Below are 27,549 nucleotides of genomic sequence, written 5' to 3'. Positions count from 1 at the left end.
ATATTAGGCAGGTGGCTTTAACGTTGTGGCTGATCGGTGTATACATTACACCAGATGGTTTCTTAATTCACACTCAGAAATTGTTGTGGAAACATCAACATTCATATATGTGTCATACAGTATACACTACAAGTCAAAAGTTTGGACACTACTTTTATAGTAGTATACACAATTTTTTCCCACATTTTAAAATAGTAGTAGAGTCAGGATTGTTAAAACTATAAAATAAGACAAATGGAAGTATGATAATTATGCAGTGACCAAAAGAATTTGAACAAATCAAAATGGCCTTATGTTTACTTTCTCGCTCCATTCCCACCCTCACAAAAAAACAAAACAAAAAAAAAACACTCTTTCTATGCTGTAATTCCTCATTGTACTGTGACTTTAATAAAGAGCACATTCATTCATTTAATAGTTTGCTGCATTTGATTTAACCAAGAAACGCCCCAGGAATTTCTGCTAGCCTCTTAACTGACTGATATAAAACAGAGAAGACTTATTTGTCATCTCCTGTGGTCTTCAGAGGAGTTCCTATTAATTTTGACCTCCCCTCATTTCCATGTGCAGATCTTGCTGGGAAATGACTTATTAATGAGAGAGTACTTTTAATACTGGCTAATTCAGGGCTTTTTCTGCCTTTGGTTCAGAAATAAGTAGGAATGGGATGTGGTGCTTTCTTTGTTGCTCTCTCAAGCCCACTGACCACACAGTAAAGTCAAACTGACCATGACTGATGATGAAGACTAAATAGTCAATAGAATAGAATAGAATTCATGCAACATGGCCAGGGTGAAATTAGAATAGAATAGAATTAATGCAACAAAGCCAAGGGTGAAAATGGTATAGAATAAAATATCTTCAATGCAACATGACCAGGGGTAAAAAAAAAGAACATAATAGAACAGAAAAAATACATTTAATGTAAGTTAATTGATAAATAAAAAATAGTCATTGCATTATTTTTGAAAACATCCTTTGTAGAATACTGCTGTTTTTGCTTGTAGACCTTCGAAGACATGTGTTATTCCTGACTCTCTAATTTGGAGTATAAATCAAGTATTATCAAGTCATTTGCTTACAAGACTAAATTTTGTTGCAACTTAAGTGAGACTGAGTCTGAGTCTTGATTTTCCATCTCTGCTTGCTGCGCACTGCTCTTGCAGTCAAAGCAATCAGTGCTCATTGTCTCCGTCCTGCTGTTCTTTTAGGGCCCCATTATAATTGGAGTCCCACTGCCAGTGCACTGTGTTCCAAACCTCTAAACCTGAGCACACAATAGGATGGCCACAGCTGGAGCTGCTCGTGCTCAGGGAGAACTCTAATGCACTCTCTGCATATCACAGATGAGTGGCCACTGTTCTCTGTGCAACATGTAGAATCAGCAGGGGAGTGTGATGTGTTTAAAAGTGTGCATATAAGACTTTATTATGTTTGGGTATGTGTGTAAAAAGCTGATAGCTTCCACTCCAACTGATTTTTGTTGAATTGAAGGCTCTCTTTGAGAGTGTTTTTAGCCACTATAATAGCTATGTGTATGTGACGACTATCAACGCCTGTGACGAACGCTCGATTGTCTTTAGTCTCTTTGAATGTGTGTACATGTTGCTTGTATTTGACAAGGTTAGGATTTCAAATGTCTTTTGGTTTGCTTGTATTTTGCAGATGAGGGGCCCTACACTAAACATTCCAATCCATCCAGGCCACCAGATGGCACCCTGGCCATTAGGAGACAGAGTATTCCAGGTACGAAGTATGATGTCTCACCTGCTAATCTTTAATAGTTCACCCAAAAATTATAATTCTGGCATAACTTGCTTTAAGCACTAAAAACATTGCAAGTTCTTGCGTGAAAACGTCTGGGTTACTGGTGTAACCCCTGTTCCCTGATGGAGGGAACGAGGCGTTGTGTCGATGTAGTGACACTAGGGGTTCAATCTTGAGAGCCCCAATCACCTTTGCTTAAAATAGAAAAGGCCAATGAGAATTTGCGAGTGGAATTTGCATGCCACTCTCCGCCCTGGACATACGGGTATAAAAGGAGATGGCGTGCATCATTCATTCAGATTTATGCTGAGGAGCCGATAGAGAGTCCCGGCCATGTCAGCGGCCGGTTCAGTGACGTGGCAGGAGGGACACAACATCTCATTCCCTCCATCAGGGAACAGGGGTTACATCAGTAACCCAGATGTTCCCTGTCTGTCACTCACTCGACGTTGTGTCGATGTAGTGACACTAGGGTTTTCTATAGGAAACACCACAGGCGCTGAACCATGTCACGAGGTATGGAAGAGTGGACATAGGCAAGCTGCTGCGTGCCTCACAGCAATTTCCCGCTGAGCACCTTCTAGAATAACGCTGGGAAGTGCTTTTCCCTCTCCAGGAGGGAGGGCACTACGGAGACCACATTCTACCAGAGGGAGGTTAACATGTGGAGAACATGTGGTGCCTTCCACGACTTCGTTAGCTCCTCGTGCACTTCCAGGAAGAAAGGCACCAGGGCGCGGCGTGGCCGTGAGTCACGCTCCAACCCCAGAAACCAATCATCCAGCCGCAAACACTCAGGGCAGGGTGGAGGGTTCCACTTTAGCCCGATGTTCACAGCCACCCGGGCAAGCACGGCTGCCATCTCAGCGTCCGCCTCATCCTGAGCTCTACCGCCCATGGGCGGGAGCTCAGAAGATTCGTCTGCTTCCGACAACAGAAGCCCACCCTCCGATGCTGCGACCGATAACTCATCCTCGTCACGAGCCACGAACGAGACATTAAATCCGGGAGAGATAATGGCCACATCCAGTAGCACAAAGGCGAAAGGCCATCTTTAAAAAGATGGCAATCGTTTGTGCGAGCTCTTTTAGAAGAAAATATTCTTTAGAATATACTCTTTTAGCACCTGCAGACTCGGCCGCCGAAGCGCCCAGGGGAAGCACAACACATGACCGTGTGGGGGTGTCCGATGATATGCACCATAAATCCAGCAGTGTAAGCGTTGGTGACAGGGACGAACACACATGCGTTCGGCTCCAAAGAAACAATCTGAATGAGTGATGCACGCCATCTCCTTTTATACCCATATGTCCGGGGCGGAGAATGGCATGCAAATTCCACTCGCCAATTTTCATTGGCCTTTTCTATTTTAAGCGAAGGTGATTGGGGCTCTCAAGATTGACCCCCTAGTGTCACTACATCGACACAACGTCGGTGAGTGACAGACAGGGAACGCAAGCCACTGTGAACAAGCTTCTCTCATAATGTGTTTATGAATGCCATGAAGATTTTCACTGTAAAATTACTTACATTTCAAGTTGTTTCTCATCAAAACATTTTGTATGCCTTCAGAAGTCTTGCAATTTTACGTAGGAGCACAAGCTTCAAAGTGAGGCACCACTTGAAAAGATGGACCGAGATATTAATTGAAACATCTAATTTTGTGTTCCACATGAGGAAGAAAGGCATATCAGTTTAGAATGACATGAGGGTGAGGAAATATGACAGAATTTTCCTTTTTGTGTGAACTATCCCTCTACTGCTGAAAATTAGGGTCGTGGCTAAATGGTAACCATCAAGTCAGGTCAAGTCATTTTTAATTGTATAGAGCTTTTCACAACACACATCGTTTCAAAGCAGCTTTACAGATAATCATGCATTAACAGAAAATGAAACTGTTATATCTCTAATGTCTAAGAGTCATCATTGTGTAATTTGATTAAATATGATTGTAAATTGTGTATAAAAATTAATTGTTAAATAATAATTGTATTTAGAACCCCAGTGAGCAAGCTGAGGATGACTGTGGCAAGGAACACAAAACTCCATAAGATGTTGGTTAATGGAGAAAAATAACCTTGGGAGAAACCAGGCTCACTGTGGGGGCCAGTTCCCCTCTAGCTAACCAGCATGAATGTAATGCCAGTATTAGTTATTTATGTGCAGTGCAGGTCATGGTTTAAAATGTGTAAACTAAGTAAGTGTTAAGGGCCAGTGTTTAAATAAAGATTTTGTAAGAACTGTAATGACTAATGTCTTTGAAGTTAATCCTCTATTAACTGCAGAAATTCACACAGATGCATTGTTCTTTGTTAATTGGCTGATGAAGGCTTTTGTTTGCAATTAATTGATAGTCTATGTATTCCATTTCAAGAGTGTAGTCCATCATTAGACCAAGGTGATGCAGGCAGAGATAAGTGAGGTACATCGCAGCTCAACCGGCCGGTCATTTTGTTGAGGTCTATCCTAAATCCAAGGTTCAGGCAATGGCATATGAAGTATCCCATGTCTTATGGTTGGAGTTGGCATCAGTTCATCCTCTGAAGTCCATCGTAATAGACTGAAGTGATTTCTGGCTGGCACCGGCTGCATTTAGTCATCATCACTCAGAAACACATAGCAGTGGAGTCCAACACCGAGCAGGAACGGAGCTGGATCTGGCTGGTTCTGGTGACCTCAGCATAGGAATCCCGAGGTTGAGGCAGGAATACAAATAGAATAATATTAGCCTAGATGCCATTACATTTTAGTTATAGATCATGATAAATAGATATAGAGTTATAGATCATGATAAATGTTTCTGGTTCCATCAGACCTACCTAAAGCAGCCTAATTGTGAGTTGATGGATAAATTAGGTATATGCCTGGCTAAATAGATGAGTCTTTAGTCCAGACTTAAACTCAGTGAGTGTGTCTGCATCCCAAACAGTGTTAGGGAGACTATTCCATAGTTTAGGAGCCAAATAGGAAAGGATCTAACTCCTTTTGTGGATTTTGTTATTCTAGGAACTATTAACAGGCCAGAATTTTGCGATCGTAAAGCACATGATAGAACATGGCGTGGTAAAAGGTCACTTAAGTACTGCAAAGCTAGACCATTCAAAGCTTTGTACGTAGTTAACAAAATTTAAAAATGAATACGAAAACAGGTAGCCAATGTAACAACGATAAAATTGGGCTAATATGATCATATTTCTTGGTTCTAGTCAGCACTCTGGCAGCTGCATTTTGAACCAATTGAAGTTTATTTATTGAACTTGCTGGACATCCTCCCAGTAATGCATTACAATAATCTAGTCTTGAGGTCATGAACGCATGAATTAGTTTTTCGGTATCAGCAACAGCGAGCATTTGTCGTAACTTAGCAATATTTCTGTGGTGGAAGAATGCTATTCTGCAAACACTGGAAATTGGATTTTCAAAGGATAGATTGGTATCAAATATAACACCTAAGTTCTTCGCTGCAGAAGATGTTGTAACAGTACATCCATCGAGAGTCAAATTATATTTTAGCAGTTTATTTTTAGAGGTTTTTGGTCCAATAATTAGTACCTCTGTTTTGTTGAAATTGAGTAGAAGGACATTTCTGGCCATCCAATATTTGATTTCATGGATACACTCTGCTAATTTGGAGAATTGTGAAATTCCGTCGGGTTTTGAAGAAATATAAAGTTGGGTATCGTCGAGTGCCTGGGTAACTCAGTGAGTATTGATGCTGACTACCACCCCTGGAGTCACGAGTTCGAATCCAGGGTGTGTTAAGTGACTCCAACCAGGTCTCCTAAGCAACCAAATTGGCCCAGTTGCTAGGGAGAGTAGAGTCACATGGGGTAACCTCCTTGTGGTCGCGATTAGTGGTTCTCACTCTTAATGGGGCGCGTGGTAATTTGTGTGTGGATTAGGGTTGCTCCGATACCCAAATTTTGGCTTCGGAACGATACCAGCCCTGGTACCTCGGTATCGATACTAAATCGATACTATAATCAACAAATAAAAAGCCTCAGATTTTTTATGAAAATACACAGAAAATTACTTGATTAAAAGAAATGCATAAAGTCTCACAGATGCAAATTATGTGTTTTCCGTTTAAATTTTTCTGGATTCCATGTTAACTGTTTTAATTAAATGTCATGATCAAATGATGTTTAATCAAATTGATACATACAGCTTTAATCAAATAAAAATATTTATATTTTAATATTTATGAAAACATTAATGAAAAAAAAATCTGATTACCTGTGGCACAAAGCTGTTATGGCTGAATCACAACATGCTGATAAAACACTTGCATTTGTGATATTGCGTACAGATAATAATAATAATAATAATATTAAAACATCCATTTAATATTACATAATTGTTATTATAAGTATTATTGCTACTTTTTTAATATTACATTTCTATACAGTCGTTAACTTTTTCTGTCTTCAATTTCACGCATCTATTTGAATAGAGCTTTTATGTTAGCGGGACCTTTATTTTGACAGACCTTTGAGTTCTTCCTGTTTTTCGGGTTAGTTATATCAAGCTTCCCATTAGTACTGGGATAATCCTATCGTGACTCTTGAGCTGAAATCTCCGAGCTGCACCAGAGGAGTTCATTTAAGTGTAAACAGCCGTTTACCTACTAAGTAGTGGGAATTTGGCTTTCCAAATTGGGGAGAAAAGGGGAGAAAAAAAATAAAAATAAAAAATTAATTGGGTATCGTCGGCATTACAGTGAAAACTTATTCCACGATTCCTGATAATATCTCCCAGGGGAAGCATATATAAGGAGAAAAGTAGAGGCCCTAAAACTGATCCCTGTGGCCACTGGCATAGAATTGGGGGATACGGGGTGCGCATGTCCCCCACCCCCCACAACATGCATCTGTCCTCATTTATATATTTTTATCAACACTGAAAATCATTTTGTTTGAGATACCTTGCAATTGCGTGGCTGTGAGTCTGTCATACTGAGACAAAAAACTGAAGTCCCCCCTCCGTTGAACATGTTGGTATTGCCCAACTAGACAGAGGAATCATGTGGTACCTGTTACTTTTCTCAACGCTGGCCAGGATGCATGAACTCACAGCCGTTTATTATTACTGGATGATGATTTTTAAAAATGCTTTCATAGATAGTGCTTTCATTATCAATGCCACAAACAGAGAGAGTGTGGACAGGGCAATTGGCTTCTTTAAAATGTCTTGCAATCAGAGATTTTGGGTCACCTCTGTAGATGGAAATACCATGTTTATTAATGCGGGTGTGGAGTTGTCTATTGGTTTTGCCAATGTACTGCAAGCCACACGGACAAGTCAAAAGGTAAACAACATTAGTAGAACTACAAGTAATAAAATGGTAACAAAACTAACAAAAGTGTTTTTGGAGTTGTGACAAGAATGAAAATGTCTGTAAGGAAAAAAAAAACAATTTGGACCTTCCAGAGTCTTATCCCGTCCAACTGTTGTTGTGTTACAATCAACGTGAACCAATCTGTCCCTGATGGTTCGTCCTCTAGAATGAAAAAAGAGGCAAGTTAGTAAACAGATCCTTGCCTACATTATCATCTGTTAACACATGCCAGTATTTTTTAATTATATCCTTCACTTTGGCACTAATAGGACTGTATGTTCTGGAACAAATAATACATAAAGAATGACTGTTCTTTGGTACACTGTTACCAGAAATGTCAGCAGTATGAGATCTCTCCAAGGCTGTATCTAACCACTTTCTTGGATATTGTCTTTGAATAAATTTATTGTACAAGACTTTGGCTTGGCACTCAAAATTCTCTAAATTGCTGCAAATTCTGCACAGTCGTAAAAACTGGCTATAAGGTATACTGCATTTCAAAGATCTTGTGTGGAAATTCTTTGCATGCAAAACACTGTTTTTGTCAGTAGGTTTTACATAGAGTGAAGTGGCAAGTGTTCTGTTCTCAGGTAAAACCAATGTGTCTAAAAAGTTTATAGATCTCCGATTGAATTCAAGACAGAACTTGATGTTTACATGCAGGGAATTCGAATAGTCTCAAAAAGAGAAAAATTTCGCCTCACTACCATTGAATGTAAGAAATATGTCTTCAATGTAACGTTGGTAAAAAAACAACATTAGAAGAAAAAAGTTTATTGTTATGGACATGTTGATACTCTAGGTAACCCATAAAAAGATTGGCATAATCAGGGACAAAAGTTGCCCCCATTGCTGTACCCTGAAGTTGTAAAAAGGAATCATCCTGAAACCTAAAATAATTATTTAAAAAGGACCAGTTATGCCATTTCTACCAATAGATAGGTGGGGGGCAATTCTTTTTTATGGCCTGGTGTACGGATTCCTTTTTGCCTTCTTTAAATATGTAATATAAAAGAGTTTTCGTAAGATTTTGTAAGCCTAAATGGGAAAACTCTTGTGCATATGTGTGTACTGGAGCTGTTGCTATGGTTACGGAAGGTGGCCGTGTGGTGATTAAATGGCCAGGTGTTGCGAACTGAACGTGAACTTTCACGTGAAACTGAAGCTTAAACACACAAATTCCAAAATATAACAGAAGAATTAGATCTACCAGACTCATATCCATAAAAAAAGTGACTTAAATCGGCTGTTAGGCAGTTTTTAATTGACTGATTGAAGACGACGGATGTAAATTATGCAGACAGAAGTCATCTAGAAAGATGCACATCCTACAAATGGGACAGGATGCTCCACTAGTCGTCCAACAACAAACTAGTAAGTTTAATATTTTTAGCTGTGGTGATTTTAAAGTTATGAATTAAAGATGCCACTTTTTTAATGTTTAAGCGTGCTGATAGCACACAGTGCATCTTAAATTGTCCTCGTTATTTAAAGCAATGCTTCTGTACAAATTCACCACATTCAACAATAAATGACAATTTTAGTCATGTTCAGACTTTAAATTGCCTGCTGTAAGCAATGTTCCCATTATTATTCATAGTCCAAAGGTTTATTTGTAAGATGTTGTGGGCAGTATTTAGAGTCTGTTGCTGATTCTTCATCCTGACAGACAACGGATTGTTTTAATAAACTGATGCAGAAGAAAAAACTGTTTAATACGTTGAACTACATGTTGTGCACCCACAATAATCGTACATTTACGCACTTTTGAAGCACTCTGGTTACATTAGCATATCACTGAGCTCGGGATGCGTATAAGCAGTGTTGTGTCCTAGATTGGAGCATCTCTTATTACCTCTTATTTTTATTTTATTTATTTTTTGAGTGTGTTTATCAGTTTTCTTATTATAGGGCTTCCCTTAGCATCCACATAACCCCCAGAAATACAAATAATAATAATAATAATAATAAAAATAATTTTCTTCTCAGATGGTAATTTAACCGTCAAAAACTCACACTGTGGCATCCCTACATCAATTTGGTTTCTTGGGACATGTCCTAAGGATAGCGAGGAGTTAATAATATTAAGAAGAGGTTCTGAGATTATAGGGAATACCTCTTTTTTAGCTGTTCATGACCTATGACAGCAAAGGATTAAAGTTGCTCATGAGGAAAATTATGAGACACTGTTTTCTGAGGTACTGTGACAGACGATTGCATAATTCCAATTTTATTTCTAATTATTTAAATTTTATCAGTAAAGAAATTCATGAAGTTATTACTATTGTGCTGCAACGGAATATCTGGTTCAGTCGAGGTTTATTCCTAACCAATTTAGCCACAGTACTGAATAAACACCTAGGATTGTTGTGGTTATTTTCTATGAGTTTGCTAAAATATGCTGATCTGGCAGCTTTTAGTGCCTGTCTTTAGCTACAGACACTATCCATCCATGCACCGCAAAATACCTCTAATTTTGTATTCTTCCCCTTGCGCTGCATTTTCCGAGCTGCTTTCTTGAGAGCATAATTGTGATCATTGTATCATGGTGTGGGCTTATTTCCTTTAATTTTCTTTAATCGAAGGGGGGCGACACTATCAAGAGTACTAGAGAAGACTATTTATATTTTCTGTTATTACATCAATTTCTTCTAGACTTTGTGGCTTATTGAGTATATGAGATGGATCTGGAAAAATATTAGTGATCTTTAGTGGCCGAAAGAATAGTTCTACCTGAATGTTAGCGTGGTGTAGATTGAGTAAAATTAGCTGATCGCAACATACAAGAGACGAGGAAATGATCTGAGATGTCATCACTCTGCGGCAGAATTTCTATAGTAACAACATCAACTCCATATGACAGAATTCAATCTAGCTTATGATTATGATGATGAGTTGGTCCTGTCACATTTTGTCCGACTCCAAGTGAGTTGAGAAAATCGATAAATGCTAATCCCAATGTGTCATTTTCATCATCTATGTGAATGCTGAAGTCACCAACAATTAAAGCTCTATCCACAGTAATTACTAGATCACATAGAAAATTAGCAAATTCACCAAGGAAATCAGAATATGGCCTAGGTGATCTATATACTGTAGCAAGGGCAAAAGACGACAAATATTTTATCTGATGGTGTCACATTAAGCATTATTAGTTCAAAAGACTTAAACTTATATCCTGTTCTCTGAGTAACACCAAACACTTCACTGTAAATTGTAGCAACACCTACCCTTCAGATGAGGCTCATCTTTATAACAATAACCTAGGGGAGTAGATTCATTTAAACAAGTATATCCATATGGTTTAAGCCAGGTTTCAGTCAAACAGAGCGCATCCAAACTATGATCTGTAATAATTTCATTTCCAATTAGTGCTTTGCTTGAAAGAGATCTAATGTTTAGTAGCCCTACCTTTATATGATGTTAATCTTATTTTTTTTATTTTCAAGTTTTACCTTAATCAATTTTTTTCTAAATGATTTAGTGAGAGTTTTGTGTTTGGTAGTTAGGGGAACATACACAGTCTCTATATGATTTCTAGGTGATACAGTCTCTGTGTGTTGTAGTTTATGTGAACTTTGTGATGTCTCAAGGCAGCTAGCAGATGTTCGGATTAGCCAGTTTGTCTGCTTTCTGACCTGGGCCCTAGTTAGTCAAATACTATCACTATTAAGACTATGAGTCAAATTACTAGAGTGGAGGGCGGCACCTTCCCTGGAGGGATGGAGTCCGTCTCTCTTTAGCAGGTCAAGTCTACCCCAAAAACTCTTCCAAGTGTCTATAAATCCTATGCTATTCTCCGGACACCACTCAGACATCCAGTCATTCATTGATACTAATCTACTATAAACCTTGTCACCATGATGAGCAGGGAGGCATATTACAGTGTCTGTTATTATTTTTTGCAAGTTCATACACCTCTTTAACATTATCTCTAGTGATATCTGACTGGTGATGCCGGATATCGTTAGTGCCAACATGAACAATTTTAGAAAATCATCTTGGTTACTGTTGTAACCTCCGTTCCCTGATGGAGGGAACAAGACGTTGTGTCGTTGTAGTGGCACTAGTGGTCGAACTTGGGAGCCCCAAACACCTCTGATATTTGAGAAAAGGCCAATGAGAATTGGCGAGTGGAATTTGCATGCCACTCCCCCGGACATACAGGTATAAAAGGATACGGCTCATTCAGGTTTGTGCTGAGGAGCTGAGACAGAGTCCTGGACATTTCAGCAGGTAGTTCAGTGTTGTGGCAGGAGGGACACAATGTCTCGTTGCCTCCATCAGGGAACGGAGGTTACAACAGTAACCAAGACGTTCCCTATCTGTCACTCACTCGATGTTGTGTCGATGTAGTGACACTAGGGGTCCCTATACAAAATGCCACAACCAGCTGAATTGTGTTATGTAGATCGGCGGTGCACACAGCCCCATCATAACCTTCCCGACACCCCACATAAGTCGCATAGTAACTCGTACCCAAGCGGGACAAAACTGGCTCAACCCAAAGATTGTAAAATCCCGCAAAGGTATTGGGTGTCTCCCAGCCCGCTGCTCTACAGATGTCTGCTAGAGAGGCGCCATTTGCCAGAGCCCAGGAGGATGCCACACTCCCAGTGGAGTCTGCCCATACTCCCAGGGGGTACGGCGCACCCTGGCCTGGTATGCCAAAGCAATGGCATCCACAATTCAGTAGGCAATCCTCTGTTTGGGGACAGCCTTCCCCTTCTGCTGCCCCACAAAACAGACAAAGTGCTGCTCAGAGCATCTAAAGCTCTCTGTAAATATGCAAGGCATGTACTGGACACAGCAACGACAAGGCTGGGTCTGCCTCTTCCCGGAGCAGTGCTTGCAAGTTTGCCACTTGATCCTTAAAAGGGGTAGTGGGAACTTTGGGCACATAGCCCGGCCGGGGTCTCAGGATCACGTGAGAGTATGCTGGACCGAACGCTAAGCATGTATTGCTGACAGAGAATGCCTGCAGGTCCCCAACCCTCTTGATGGAAGTGAGCGCAGTCAGGAGGCTGACTTCAATAAGAGGGCTTCTAGCTCGACTGACTCCAGGGGCTCAAACAGGGCTCTCTGAAGGCCCAGCAAGACTACAGAGAGGTCCCATGAGGGAATAAGGCGTGGCCTAGGAGGATTCAACCTCCTGGTGCCTCTAAGGAACCTGATGACCAAGTTGTGCTTCCCCAAGGACTTACCGTCTACATACCTGTTTGTACCCACTTTCAAGGTGGAGGGGGACAGTGCCCCGTCCCTGAGAAAGGAGGTCCTTCCTCAGGGGAATTTGCCAGGGAGGGGCTGTCGCGAGGAGCGTGAACACCGAGAACCATGTCTGGGTGGGCCAGTACGGTGCCACCAACATGACTTGTTCTTCGTCCTCACTGACTTTGCACAGAGTCTGTGTAAACAGGCTCACTGGGGGAAATGCATATTTGCGTGTCCGTGCTGAGCAGAGTCTCGGCCAGGGAGTACCATAGCAGGCAGTGAGAGGATTCTTGGGAAGCAAACAGGTCTATCTGTGCTTCATGAATCGACTCCAAATCAGCTGAACCACCTGGGGGTGGAGTCTCCACTCTCCTCTGAGCATCACCTGTTGCGACAGCGTGTCCGCCACGCAATTGGGTTTGCCTGGGATATGAGTGGCCTGCAACGACTTCAGTCACTGCTGACTCCAAAGGAGGAGATGGCGGGCGAGTTGCAACATGCGACGTAAGCATAAACTGCCTTGGCGATTTATATATGCTACCTTTGCCATGTTGTCCGTCTGGAGTAACATGTGCTTGTCATGTATCAATGACCGAAACCTCCGCAGAGCCAGCAATACCGGCAGCAACTCAAGGCAGTTGATATGCCAACGCAGTCAAGGTCCTGTCCCGGAGCTCGAGGCTGCATGCCCATTGCAAACAGTGCCCCAGCCTGACCTGGATGCATCAGTTGTGACAACGACACGCCTGGACACTTGTTCTAGGGGAACCCCTGTCCATCGAAGTGCAAGGTCTGTCCAAGGGCTGAACGTGCGGCGACAGATCGGCGTGATAGCCATGCGATTCGTACCACTGCGCCATGCCCATCTCGGGACCCGAGTCTGAAGCCAGTGCTGAAGCGGTCTCATATACATCAACCCGAGCAGCATAACTGCCGCTGAGGATGCTATATGCCCCAGGAGCCTCTGAAATTGTTTCAATGGGACCGTTGTTCTTCCCCTGAATGACTTCAGGCAATTTAGCACCAACTGAGCGCGCTCGCTCGTGAGGCGTGCTGTCATAGGGACTGAGTCCAACTCCGTCCCGGGAAAAGAGATGCTCTGCACCGGGGCCAGCTTGCTCTTTTCCCAGTTGACCCGAAGCCCCAAACGGCTGAGGTGTCTGAGCACCAGGTCCCTGTGCGCACACCATAAATCTCGAGAGTGAGTTAGAATCAGCCAATCATCAATATAATTGAGGATGTGGATGCCCACTTCCCTGAGCTGGGCAAGGGCTGCCTCTGTGACTTTCGAAAAGATGCGAGGTGACAGGGACAGACCGAAGGGGAGGAACTTGTACCGGTATGCCTGACTCCCAAGGCAGAATGGAGACATGAAAGTACACGTCCTTCAGGGCTACTGCCACGAACCAATCTTGACGCTGGACACATAACAGAATGCGCTTCTGCATCAGCATTTAGAACGGGAGCTTGTGCAGGTCCTGGTTCAAAGCTCGCAGGTCTAAGATTGGCCACAACCCACCGCTTTTCTTCGGTACGATGGAGTAGGGGCTGTAGCCTTCTTCATCTCGGCTGGAGGGACAGGCTCAATCACCTCCTTCTCTAGAAGGACTGTGATTTCCACACGCAGAACGGACGCCACTGAACCTGGGTGGGAACCTGGCAAACTGAATCGCATAGCCGAGTCGGATTGTCCTGAGCCAGCACGACGGGTTGGAGAGGGCTAGTCATGCAATCACCATTGACATACCTGCAGATGGGGCCTCGTGTCTGTGCTGAGAGAAATGATAGAGCACTTACCTCGCTCCGCATACCCACCATAGGACCGGTCTGTGACGGGTGAGGAGGCTGGGTGTCACATGCACCTGGTCATGGGTATTTGTTTGTGTCGCAGCTGGGTGCGCGAATGCAGGGGACTCGTGTCCTCAGCGCCCCTGCTGCAAATGTTCAGTGTATGGCTACCATGACAACCACAGCCATGTGACCCAGAGAATGAGGAACTGCTCTTTTTCTGAAAATGAAAGTGCCGGTGCCCCTTGGGCATGCGGCAACCAAAGATTCTCCTCCCGGCCCTCCACCGGGGGATGGAGTGGTCCGTGTACCACCTCCTGGTTGACAGCGGGTCTCCTCACCTCTGGTTGCCCATCTCAGAGATGCTTCGAAGCCCTCCTGGGGTTCTTGGCGCCAGACCGAGGGACAGGGGGCGTCAACTTCCTGCGGAAGGCTCTATGCTGAGGCCGAACCTTCGAGGTACTGGATCTTGGCTGCCTGTTGGTGGCGGAGGAATCACACAAGGGCAGGATGCTGGATCGCCTCCGTCTGCTTCTTGACTGCCGAGAACTGCTGGGCTAATTCCTCAGCAGTGTCGCTGAACAGGCCACCTTGAGAGATGGGGGGCCTTGTCGGCATTGCTTATCTCTGCAAGGTTGAGCCACCGGTGGCACTCCTAGACCACCATAGTGGATATCGCCTGCGCGAGAGCCTGCACCGTGACTTTCGTCACCCACAGGGCGAAGTCGGTCACCGAGCACAGCTCCTGCATCAATCTCAGGTCAGGACTACCCTCGTTGGCCTGGTGGGCCTGCAGGATGGCCATGGAATGAAAGGTGGAAGCAGCGTGTCCAGCAGCACTGTACACCTTGGCTGTCAAGGGGAAGTGAACTTGCAGGCCCTGGACGGGAGCCTAGGATGATTCCACCAGGTGGTGGAATTTTGCGGGCATAGGTGCACCACAATTGCCTGCTCTACCCAAGGAACCTCCGTGTACCCCTGGCCACCCCACCATCAAGTGTAGTGAGAGCGGAAGAACCCAAGAAACGGGACCGGGCAGTAAATGGTGCCTGCCACAACTTCGTGAGGTCCTCATACACCTCCGGTAAGAAAGGAACTGGGGCAGAGCGGCACTCTGAGCCCAGGAACCAATCGTCCAGCTGCGAATGCTCAGGGTGGAGTGGAGGGTTCCACTCCAGCAAGACACCCGCGGCGGCCTGGGCAAGCATGGCCATCAGCGCCGCATCGGCCTCTGACTGGGCGTGCTCTCCGATGCTGTGATCGATACCTCATCCTCATCGCTCTAAGGTGAGCCCCCTGAATTATCCATGAACTCGACCAGTGGAAATGAGTGTGCTGGGAAATGGGAGGTCCGTGGGGATTCACCTGGCAGAAATGCTCCCATTAATGCCTCCAAATCACGCCCAGTGCTAACCACCGCGGCCTTGTGTATGTAAGCAGAAGGACCAGGACGGGGAGCGACTGGAGTGGCTTTCTCTCTATGAAAGAAAGAAAGCCGCGATCGCAATGTTGCCAAGGTCACATTCTCATAGTGAGAACATGAGCCACCCACGAATGCTGTCTCAGTGTGTCTACGACCGATACACGTGAGACAGTGATCGTGGCCATCAGAGGATGAAAGACACCGACCACAACCAGGAACTGCACGTAGACAGAAAGGCATCTTTAAAAAGATGCTTTCCGTCAGTGCTTACTCTTTTAGAGAAAATATACTCTTTTATTTCTCTCAAGTGTGGCTGCTGAAGCGCCCAGGGGCATTCTCTGCACTTATCTGTGCGAGAAAGGGAGAACCTGCTGTAATGTACCATATATCCAACAGCCGTTTTCACACTTTTGCTTTCAGTGGTGAATGGAACGCTAGTGGATTTCTCTATACTGCTCGGCTCCGAAGAACAAATCTGAATGAGTAGTTGCAAGCCATCTCCTTTTATACCTGTATGTCTGGGGGAGTGGCATGCTAATTCCACTTGCAAATTCTCATTGGCCTTTTCTCAAATTTCAGAGGTGTTTGGGGCTCCCAAGTTCGACCCCTAGTGTCACTACACCTACATTTAGCATTAGCTAGCACTTGTAAATTTGATCTGATTTCAGGCGCCCGAGCCCCCGAAATGCATTTAACAATAGTGGCTGGAGTCTCTATTTCCAGGTTCCTTACAATAGAATTTCCTATAGACAGGGTGCTTTCAACATGATTCCCAGTGGGTGCATCACTGAGTGGGAAGAATTGATTGGAAACCCTAACAGGAATGGGAGAGTTGTGTCCCTTTGATGAGTGAGTATGCTGCCGAGACGTCACTCAAATGCCCTGCTGCAGGGGCCCTACAGCCGGAACCAAAGTGTGTATGTTGCTCATTGTTCTACCCACATTCGAAACAGTTTCTACTGGCTTCTCTTTCTCACTGACCTCCACTAGCGTTTGGATGTGTGTCTCTAACTCATTAAACTTCTCCGTCAGCCTGACTAATTCCTTACATTTACCACATGTAAATCCCTCACTGCTGATGGAAGAAGCTATAGTAAACATGTGGCATGTAATGCAGGAAGCAATAACATGAGCGGACGCCATGCGGTTTACCGCAATTGTTTGTTGTTGTTGTTATGGTTGTTCCTGAGCAGCGAGGGTTTGAGATCGATGTGAATCCCTCAGGCAATTGCTACAAACACAGACTCGAGCTAGGCACCAGCATCAACAGGTTCCTCATTCTCATTCTGCTAAACTCTCACAAATTTGCATTTACTGCATTCAATGAGTTGTTTCAGGACCCAAAATAAACACAGAGTATGAATGTTGCATGTGAATCTCCTGAGACTTCACAGAACAATGTTTGCTTACTAGAGTAGACACAACCATAAATTAGTCATTACAACTCCTCAAAATGGCCGCTGTTTAATTTCAGTGGGAATTTCAAGTATATTTTGGAAGCCATTTGAAACTGTTTTATGTTAGTGTGTTTTGCTTAAATCAGATTGTTATGGTGTTGTTAGATCATCATTTACTTATACGTTTCTTTACTTGGCATAACAACACACACAGTTAGTAGTGTGATTACAGCACAGAATCCTATTACACACATTATGCATTAAAAAAATATTCTAATAGTAATAACATCAACAAAAGATAAAACTGTTTCTCTAAATATTTCCACTTTAATATGTTAGAATACGTAATGTAAGGTTCACTGGTTGTGTGACAAGATGAACAAATGGCTTGCAGTATTTACCCCAGAGTAAAGTTTCAGTACTTATGACTCATTAGAGAAACTCTGCACTCCTATTGTGTTAGTTTTAGATTGTTTTTGAAGCAGCTCTCATTTCTACGCTAGAGGTAAAAAAAAATGTCTCTGAGGGTGTTAAAATAAATTCCCTGTATAATCTCTCAGTACAGAGCTCTGAGCACATCAAACCCATCTTCAGAAGAGGTTAGCGTTTAGTATGACGGCTTTGGGGGCCCCATGCCCACGTTCTGGTATAGCTTCACACCATAGGCACAGGGTTCTTTGGACTGCTGTATTAAACCATCCATCTGAAGACAGATTGGGTGCAGACTGTGACGCTTTTGCCGAGCTCAGTGTGATGGTTTCACTGGTGTGTGTATCAGCTATGGTGGCACATTGCATAATTCTTCAATAGAAAGTCAGTTTCTGCCAAAAGTGGAATTAGAGGGCGCTGTATTTACATACATCAGACATACTGTAGAACAAGGCCAAATGGATGCATTTACAAAAATAGTCCAAGGCACTTCTTCTGGTGTAAATATTAAAAAGCCTTTAGTTTACTTGGCTCGTCACATTGACATTAAAAAAGTTCAAAATTAGTAGCTGCACACTGATGTATTTCGGCCTACAGAGCTTTCCTCAGAGTGTATCAGGATACTAATCAGTTAGGTGTAGGTGTAATTAACTAGTCTATGGAGCTGGGAAAGTCCAAAATCTTAAAGGGGACTCATCATTCTTTTACGTGCTTCCACATTACCATATACACATATCCATGCACGTTCACTTGTCCATATAATTGAAATACAAATAATTATTTGGGTGAAAGGAAAACTTTTCCTTAGAAAAATTGAGTAAAGTCTAGTTCTTCATTTGGACCAGGAAAATTTGTGGCGTTTAAATGAAATATCCAGTAGGTCTCTCTTTGTAGAAGTCTCTGTAGTCTATCCCCCTTCCTAACAGATCCACTCACTGTTTCCAATCCAATAATTCTTAATGTGGAAGGATTTGAATTGTGTTCAGATGCATAGTGCACTGCCATTGAATAATCTTTGTTTCCTGTGCGAATTGCATTTTTGTGATCCCACAGTCTATCTTGCAGTCTGCGCTTAGTCTGGCCTAATTATAAACAATGACAAGGACATTCTAGTCAGTAAACAACATTGACTGTAAGTCTAACCCTCACAGCCTTGTTTTCATCTGCATAAAATAAATTTTCTTTATCATGTATTAGGGCTGAAAATCGATAAAAAATTTATTTCAATTTAATAAATGATATAAATGATAAATTAAGAAAATTCAAAGACATTTGATTATCGTAGAGTTCTGGTTTAAAGATATATGCAGGAGTAGAGGGAAATGAATTAATGTGCTGATGAAGGATTTTGTGTTGAGACACAAGAAGATATTGCTTTTCCTGTGTTGAGGTATTTCCTTATATGACATATCGAAGGGATTGTCCCTATTTTTAAAATAGCTAATACACAATAGGCTTTAGTTACCTCATAGCCATGAACTTACTTTTTAGTCGATTGCAGACTGTTTAAGGTGGAAGGACTCCTTATCATTCTAGGGAGCATTTGATTTGACTAAAATCTGTGAAGTGCAAGACGTCATCAATATGTTTGATGTATTTTCCAGGACTTTGTGTTTATCTGCTAAAAGTTCATTTTGCCAACATTTCAATGTAGCATATAAATGGCTTCAAAGCTACTATTTCTGGTGAAAAACCAGAACCCCCCAAAATAAAGATAAAGCTAGGATAGAAAGCAGGAAAAACAACTTCATTTCAGATTCAACAAGTAGGGCCTACCGTTCCTCTCTACAAGATTACATCTTTGTATTTTGATAACACAGAGAGAGAGAGATGCCCAGGAGATTCACTCAATCATGAGAGTCCCAAAGGCTCCTGAAATAAAGGTAAGAATGGCTGACATCTCTCCACTCTTGCACCACCAATAGCCTAGCTGCACATTTTAAGCCCTATGATTAGTCCTCTTCATTGTTATTAATATGTATGAGAGGATTAGCAAATTGTTGCCTTGAATTGCATAAATGATTCCATCGGGTGTCATGTTCTTTAAATGGTTATCACAATATGTTTTAAGCAATGTAAAGACAAGCTGAGGCCTGCAGTGCAGGAGCCTCCCCAAACTCATTGGGTTGCAGAGATAACGAAACATCATTCATGTATAACCTCAGTTTCCTGCTACTACACTAGCTCATGCTCATTCTGCACACAGGTCTCCTGGCAAACACATCTCTTTTTAAATGCAATGTTAGCTTATGTCAGGCAGGATTAGAATTGAGAGAGGGAGATAGACAGGTTGCTGAGAGATGAGTTAGCTGTGGAAGGCATTGGGCATTGGCTTGCAAGCTAAAAAATGTTGTTGCATCAAAGTGATTCAGCACTTTCAAGAACCACATGTCACACAGGATGCAACTGCAATGACGTCTGTTAATTTCGCCTAAGGACTGTCATCAAACTGTTGAAAGTGTAAAAGTTTAATGGAGGTTGTGGTTCATTTTTAAAAGCTTTGTGGTGCTTCCTTTTTCTCAGGGAGTTTTAGGGGTTGTTCACACAGGACACATTCTTGCATTTAAGAAAATGTCAGGCAGCATGCAACAGAATTGCATAAAACATGTTCAAGTCTTAAAAATGTGGCGCTCATAGTGCAAGATGTCACAGCGGTCTAAGATGTTCATCTAGCATATGTTTATAAAACAGTGAATTGTTTTATTGGCCCCTTTAGGGGTTTTACCCTTGGTCACTCCATGTGTTTTTTACTGATCAGATTGTTTACGTATCATGAAAAGTCCAAGTGTAGATGTCTCTGAAAATGCATTAGAGATGGACAGCAATCAGATCACTCAAACCACCTTTAAAAGATGCGGGTTTGCGACGCTTACAAGACGCGACTTTGCCAAGTGTAAATGCATTTGGTTGTTCGGGTAACATCCGTAACCTTTACTTCTCCCAAGCGGAAATGTGTCAGCATACGGACGACAAAAAATGCTGCATTGTCGAAGCAATTTTAGTTGTAGAATTGTTGAAGCTTCCCAGTATTTTTAGTGTCATGGAAGTGAGCGCTGTTATATTTGCATATAGTGGAGGAATAGTAGATCCGATTATATCCATTTTGTGGAGTTACATTTATGTGGTCAAGTGTACATGGAATGTGCATACTCAAACGAACAGCAGTCAGATGGATGAAGATGCAAAAAAAAAACTTAGTCCATATATATGTTCTAAGATTTTTGCTTTTTTATTTACGTTCTACTGAAATATCTTTCCGTAGCAGACTAGGCCCATCTGAGGGGCTTTAATGTGTCAGAAGCAGATTATTAAAAGATAGCAGGCAGATTAGTAGGCTAGCACTTCATAGCTCAATGCGCCTGTGTGAAATTCATGATAAATGCTCTGAATATTTTTCTCACAGAAAACTCTGGTTGGTGCAAGAGCCAGCAGATAGTGTTTTTAATTTTCCTTTGTGTGTGTTGTCCTATTTCAGCAGAGAGATCAGCTCAGGATACAAATAAAATGTACTTTCATATCTCCTAATTCAGCAGGTTTCCTTGTATTCAGACAGGAATTTACCCTCTTAACTATTAAAACTGACACTCCAATTAATCCTATTATTAGAGCTAGTTGTACTCGCTTGTGGCAGTATTAGGGCTGGGAGATATACAGTAGCCACAAAAATGATATCTCAAGATTTTTCAGCCTTTTCATGGTATTTAATATGTGTCTTGATATTTATATTTGCTCTGAAGTGTTTTTTATTTTATTTTTTTTATTATTAGAACTATTATTTACCAACATACATTTTTACAAAAACTTTTTTTATATATGAAAAATACCACATATGTACTTAAGGGAACATTTCTGAGCGATGATGCAAATGAATCACTGATTTCAAGTTTTGAATGGACCGGTTTTCTAACTAACTGATTCACAGAAATAAATTGAACTTAACCAATCTGAACAGTGCTTTTGATACTGAATCTTATAACAGAGACGCTATTTAATCATCTGCAAGTTGCAAAACAAGGAAAGATTGTGAAACTAGTTTAATGATCTCATTTAGGATTTTATCCGTCTAAATGAAAAAAATCATCACTCACTATGTTCTGTAATTATGTATCACCAGCAAAATCATCAGGAATTTGTAGGAATATATTGTCAAGTGTGCTATTGTGGTGTTTTCCACCATTTTGACTGTTTCTAAACTGTCTCAGTGTGGGAATATTGATCCTTTGATCATTCAGCTTCAAAATGGTTTCCATCAACAGGGAAAATAGCCATAAAGAACTACTGTGGTCAATTCATTGCACAGAAGAGAAAGAACTTATGGCATTCACAAAAAGGGATTTCCAAGTCTCAATGTAATAAAGTCTAGCAGGATTGAACATCAGCAAAGGGAGCCATTTTTAAAATCAAACACCGATCGTTTATCCTCAGATTGCAAATATAACATTCAATTAATTAATTTGATTACTTGCAGTTGAAAAATGTTCTGCCCTTTGAAGAAACGGTTTAGTAATTGTTTAATGTATGGGGTCTAGCATTTTATTTTTGCCTTTTTTATAATTGCAATTCTGAATTAATTTTGGAGGAATTGAAGTGATTGTTTCAGAATTAGTTTGCCGTTATATGCTGCAAATGTTTACTAACATCAACCATTAGTCATGGCTTGCTCCATATTGAATTATGGGCTTATTTGTCATTTTGACTGCTAAAGTCTTGCTGGTGGAAAGCCAATTTAGTGTCGAGCCCACCTGCCAGTATGCCCACAGACCTCTTAGAGACTTAAAGCGTGAACTGACAATGGGCATTTACCCAAATATATTCATTACACCTCCGAGCAATGTTATTGACAGAATGATTCTCCGTTCCAGACCATGCTGATATCCCTGCGTGTGTTTCACAGAAAACAGCAGTGTTTCTCTAAATCAAAGAGTTGTAGCTGTTGGTGTTGTTATTTGGATATTGAGAATGTAAAAATAGTTCACCCAAAAATGAAAATCCTGTCATTATTTACTCGCCCTCATGTTGTACAAAGCCAGTTATTTTTTTCTTTGTAATACAAAAAAAGATATAATAATAAAAAAATTAGTCTTTGCCATAACAATAGTTTGACCACATCTGGCAAGCTCCAAACAGGACAAAAAAGCACCTTAAAGGTAGTCCATATGACTTGTGCACTATATTCCAAGTCTTCTAAAGCCATACAATAGCTTCATGTAAAGAACAGACTGAAATGTAAGTTGTTGTTTGCTGATTATATTGCTGTCCAGTGAACTGTTAACTTAAGAACCCGATCAGTCTGATTTATGAATGAATCATTCTTTTGAGCTGTTTCTTTTCAATGAACCAGTTGATCCGGTTCACAAATCGCACTGATCTGGTTCACGAGTTCAGCTCACAGATTCTGTAAACAGTCCACAACGGTTCATGAGCTAACATCGCACTGGTGGAGAAGATAATCAGTGAAAAATTACTTCATTTCAGTTTGTTGCTCACACAAATCTGTCTTATGGTTTCAGAAGACTTGGAATATAGCACACAAGTCTTTTTTTTATTTTTATTTTTTTTTTTTTTTAGAGCTTGACAAAGGTGGTCACTACTATGAACTCTGATTGTGTAAAAAGAGCTGCATACAAATTTTGAAAATTCTCCTTTTGTAAAACAACTGCACATGGGTTTGGAACAACATTAGGGTGAGTAAACAATTGACGGATAACTATCCCCTTAAGACTCATATGCTGTGCATACCTGTCAAGCTTTGACCAGCCTATGATTGCAGATTAGCATCTTCTGTCACAGTTTGAATTTTTTTTACAGATAAACCTGCGCACATCGACTCAGCTGCCAGAGTAGATGTCTTTATCTCTCTTGCTCACTCTGTCTCTCTTGTTCTATCTTTTCCTCTGTCATGCACTCCATCTCTTCTGTTATCTCTTTCCCTGTATCTTTTGTTCAATCACTCATGCTGTCTCAAACTCTCTCTATCTCTCTCTCTCTCTCTCTCTCAATACCTGTTTGATGGGCCCTGCAGTCTCCAGTATCTTCGATTATGCCACAGAAATCCATCGGCTCTGAAAAAGCTGATGGCCAATCACTGTGGCAACATGATAAAGGCAACACTAGCACTATCTACTGTACTCAAAAAGGAAAGGTGGTAGAGGGGACATGGAATGAAATGAGAGACCACAAGTAATGGGATCAACTTATCAACCTCCACACCTGTCCCAGTGTAGCCCCCAGAGCACAGCTCATTAGATCCCAGCGGCCCTTTTCCTAGCTCAGGGCCGAGATATTACACTGAACCACTGGTGAACTAAGAGAACCATGCTTTCCCCAGACAGCTTAAGACTGAGCTTGTAATATTACCATGGCATACTGTAGCCACAAATTGCTTAGATATTGGATGCAGCCCCGTGACAGAGCCCACAGTGTATATGGTGGATACAGCAGTGTTTGGCTTGGATTGTGTTTATTAAAAGAAATAAAAATAAAATAAATAAATCTGTTTAATATGACATTACACAATCAGAGCTTTGAAATGAAGCTTATATTTCTCTTTGCCGTATTACAGGCTTCCCACAGTCATGGAATATTGTAATATTCTTGTGATTGTTTTCTTTTCTAGTTTTGGACTGCTCTAACATTTTTAATCGGCCAAATATTGCTCTTTTGTAAGTGCTTGTGTAAAGTCAAACTAGCCGCAATCCAGTGTTAAAACATCAGTCTGTCCACTGAGAGTTTTTTCAATTATTATTATTATTATTATTATTATTATTATTATTTTGTGTTTACATCCAATAACTGTTAAAATTAGTGCTTGACATATAAATGGAAATCAACCCCAGAAATCTCTGTATTTTTTTATTTTATTTTTTATTTTATTTTTTTATTTGTTTTTATCCTTATCCAGAAATCATGTACTGCTGGAAAACTCATTCGTCAAAAAGTGGTGACCCTGTTATTAGCTGTAAAGCTACTGTAAGGCTAGCTGTACGCAAAGTCCATACACTTGATGCAACGTGAATGCAAATGCTTCTAGCTACGCAAGCTCGATTTCATGCTCAATATCACCGCAAGGGCTACATTGCTAAAAGATGACTTATTGAAGGGAAAACCTAGCTATCACTGTCGCTACAACTCAAAGTATACAGTATAGCTTAGCAAGTTGCCCATTTCTAACTGTTTATGAGGCGTGTGTAGCGAGTGTTGACGTTAGACTGTATCAGCACATCTAACTCAGCTTACTGGCTGTCTGTACTATCGGTAGCTTTACTCAGCGAGCTTTCTCCTGAGGTGGTGTGATCAGGTCTTTGAACTCAGTTCAGGTTTTACAGTATTTTAAATGTACCAAGAGGGGAGGATGGTAAAAACAATTAAACTAAATCCAAATGTATTCAGATATAAAGTTGCAGTCAAAATTATTCAACCCCCCTGACCAGCAATACATTCTGGTGATGTGAATTAAAACACATCAACTAAAACCTCAGTAAACAGTCAAAGTAAGTTTTTAATACACATTTGAGTGATTTTGAGAACAAAGAGTTCAGTTTACCCAAATCTTCAAATAAAAAATAACTAATTCTCTCCACAAATGTCATGTCAAAAATATTCAACCCCCAAAGTCAATCATTTGTGGAGCATCCTTTATCCTTAATAACAGCAAATAAATGTTTCAGGTAAGTGTTCTCAGGCTTCGGACACCTCTCTATTAGAATTTTTACACATTTCTCATGAGCAAAAGCTTCCAGCTCATTTATATTCTTTGGTTTCTGTGCTGCCACTGCTTCCCTGAAATCCCAACAAAGGTTTTCAATGGGATTTTAACGATGGACTGAAAGGGCCATTTAAGAACATTCCACGACCTATCCCTGAACCAGATTTTGGACAACTTGGATGTATCCTTGGTGTTATTGTCTTGCTGGAAAGTCCAGTGATCACCGAGCTTCAATTTACGCACTGAAGGCATCACATTTTTCATGTCAAAATGGCCTGATACCTGAAAGAATCCATGGTGTCAGTCACATAGTCAGGATAGCCGTTTCCTGCAGCCACAAAACACCCCCATATCAGGACTGACCCACCTCGGTGCTTGACTGTGGGGATGGTGTCATTCTTGTCATCACCTTGTCATCTTACTCCATATGTACTGCTGACCCATGGGTTTAAAACTCATTTTCAGTTTAGTGTCATACGTCTATAAAACCTTCTTCCAGGATTCCACAGGTCTTTCCTACTTCTTTCCTAATTACTTCTTGAATATTCAAGTCAACATTTCCCTTGGTGAAGTTTTGAATAATTTCGATTGCAACTGTAGGACAGGAGTAGGGATGCACAATTTATTGGCGGCCATATCGGACGATAAATGTGAATTATGTTATTGGGTTATCGGTTCGATAAGAAAATTTGCCAGATTTATTAAAGCTGATAAATTATGGCTTTTTCAGGCACATGCTACTCATCATGTGGGTTTTGATTGGTGCTTTCTGGCTTTGCTTTAGAGGATCATACTGGATCTGAGTAAACACTCCATTATACAGTATTTATTTATGTCACATGCATTTTTTTTCTTTATTCATTTTGTATGTTAAAGCATAATGTTGTGTTTACAGTGAGTTTGAGATTTGTTTGCATTCCTTAGTTTTGTCTTTTCACAGGTTTGAATCAAGTACAATGCACTGTATTTATAAAAGTAGCTAAAATAAATAAAAGGAAGTTGGCCATAGGAATGTAAAATTAATTTAAATTAATTTATTTAACTGGTTCAAAGTAGGCTACATTTAGTAAATGATTTAAAAGTTTTAGATGTTTCTTGCAGATTCCTTGTTTTCTGCAATTGAAGTTGTATTAAAATAGAAACAATAATTCATTTTACATGATTGATTCCATTGCAAGTGCTCCAGATGTGGCTTTATAATGTGAACCTTTTGTTTTTGTAATCAGACACACAAAATGTAGATTTATATCCAGATATATATTTATCTGCAAATATATCGGTTATCGGCCTCCAAATACACTGAATTATCGATTATCGGTATCGTCCAAAATATCCATATCGGTGCATCCCTAGATAGGAGCTATCTCAAATTCCTTACACCTTATAAGTGTATGTTTTAATTATTTAGCCTAAGTTTGTAAGTTTTCACACAAAGCTTTTTTTCTGTCTTCTACATGTCAAGAGAGTTAATTTAATGCTGTCACAAACCTCAGAAAGACCCATAATTTATTCCTCACCCAAATGAGAGAGAAATGACAGCAACACTTACAATTTGTCCCTCTGTAATTTTCTGCTGTCAGTAGAATCCCCAGAAGAGCAAAGTTCTTTTAATCAAATTATCTGATGAAAGCTGAAGGCAAATTGAGCAGTTCTTCTACAATTAATTATCAAAAGACTAACACACAACATGTTATAGATTGAACTCTCATTTGAATATTGATTCCCATTTTTTCTCACAACAAGATGTTGTGCCTCTCCCAAATACACACTATCACTCACAAAATTATTCAGTATTTCCTTTTGGCACATAATAGGTTTAATTTCTCTATTTTAATTACTTTGCAGTTTGGACCAAGAGCTCCCTGCTTGGCTCCCAAGGCTTGCCTGGAGGTTCAGGTTCAGACCCGATATTGAGAACCGAGCTAACCCCTATCTGGCCCAGGTCACATTTCTACATCGCTCCTGTTCCATGTCCATATGGCAGCAGTATTTATCGAGTCGAAGTGCAATGTTAAATCTGTTTCCTCCTCTGCTGAGGGTTACTGCATTGCTGATTTATATGCAAAGGGCTATGCAGCAGTTATGGATTTTAGGGCCAAACCTAGCTATACAAATTATACCTACTGGATATACAAATTTGATTATGATTTGATTACAGATTCATAAACCGACAGCGCGTGTGCGATCACCTGTTGTCACTCCCAAGTAGAGATGCTGTAGTGTGTTAGTCAGATTTCTGAAGATAATGTTATTTTGGTTAAATGCATCCTATTATGCATCACCTGAACTGGCTTATATTACACACAAAAATGGCCTTTTGACGCCACCTGCTGGCTAAAATCAGTAATGTCACAAAAATAAATGAAAAGAGACACATATAGCTCTTAACACATCTGCATTACTCTTACACTTTAGTTAAAAACCACACGAACACAAGCAGAGTGATACACACAGTGAAGCGTCCAAGTGCTGATGTTCTGAGACATCAGCA

General features: G+C 41.0%; 1 protein-coding gene across 2 annotated transcripts in view; it reads left to right on the top strand.

Annotated features, from left to right (window-relative positions):
- LOC127436945 (glutamate receptor-interacting protein 1-like) overlaps window positions 1-27,549 on the top strand; it is a 217,975-nt gene that overhangs the window by 98,163 nt on the left and 92,263 nt on the right. For both annotated transcript variants that reach the window (XM_051691489.1, XM_051691488.1), the window contains exon 2: window positions 1,666-1,746. In XM_051691489.1, coding sequence (XP_051547449.1) covers window positions 1,666-1,746 — 81 coding nt within the window. The remainder of the gene's footprint in view (window positions 1-1,665; window positions 1,747-27,549) is intronic.

This window comes from Myxocyprinus asiaticus, chromosome 47, assembly GCF_019703515.2.
Source record: "Myxocyprinus asiaticus isolate MX2 ecotype Aquarium Trade chromosome 47, UBuf_Myxa_2, whole genome shotgun sequence".
Lineage (NCBI taxonomy): Eukaryota > Metazoa > Chordata > Actinopteri > Cypriniformes > Catostomidae > Myxocyprinus > Myxocyprinus asiaticus.
This window is presented reverse-complemented; position numbering and strand designations above follow the sequence as displayed.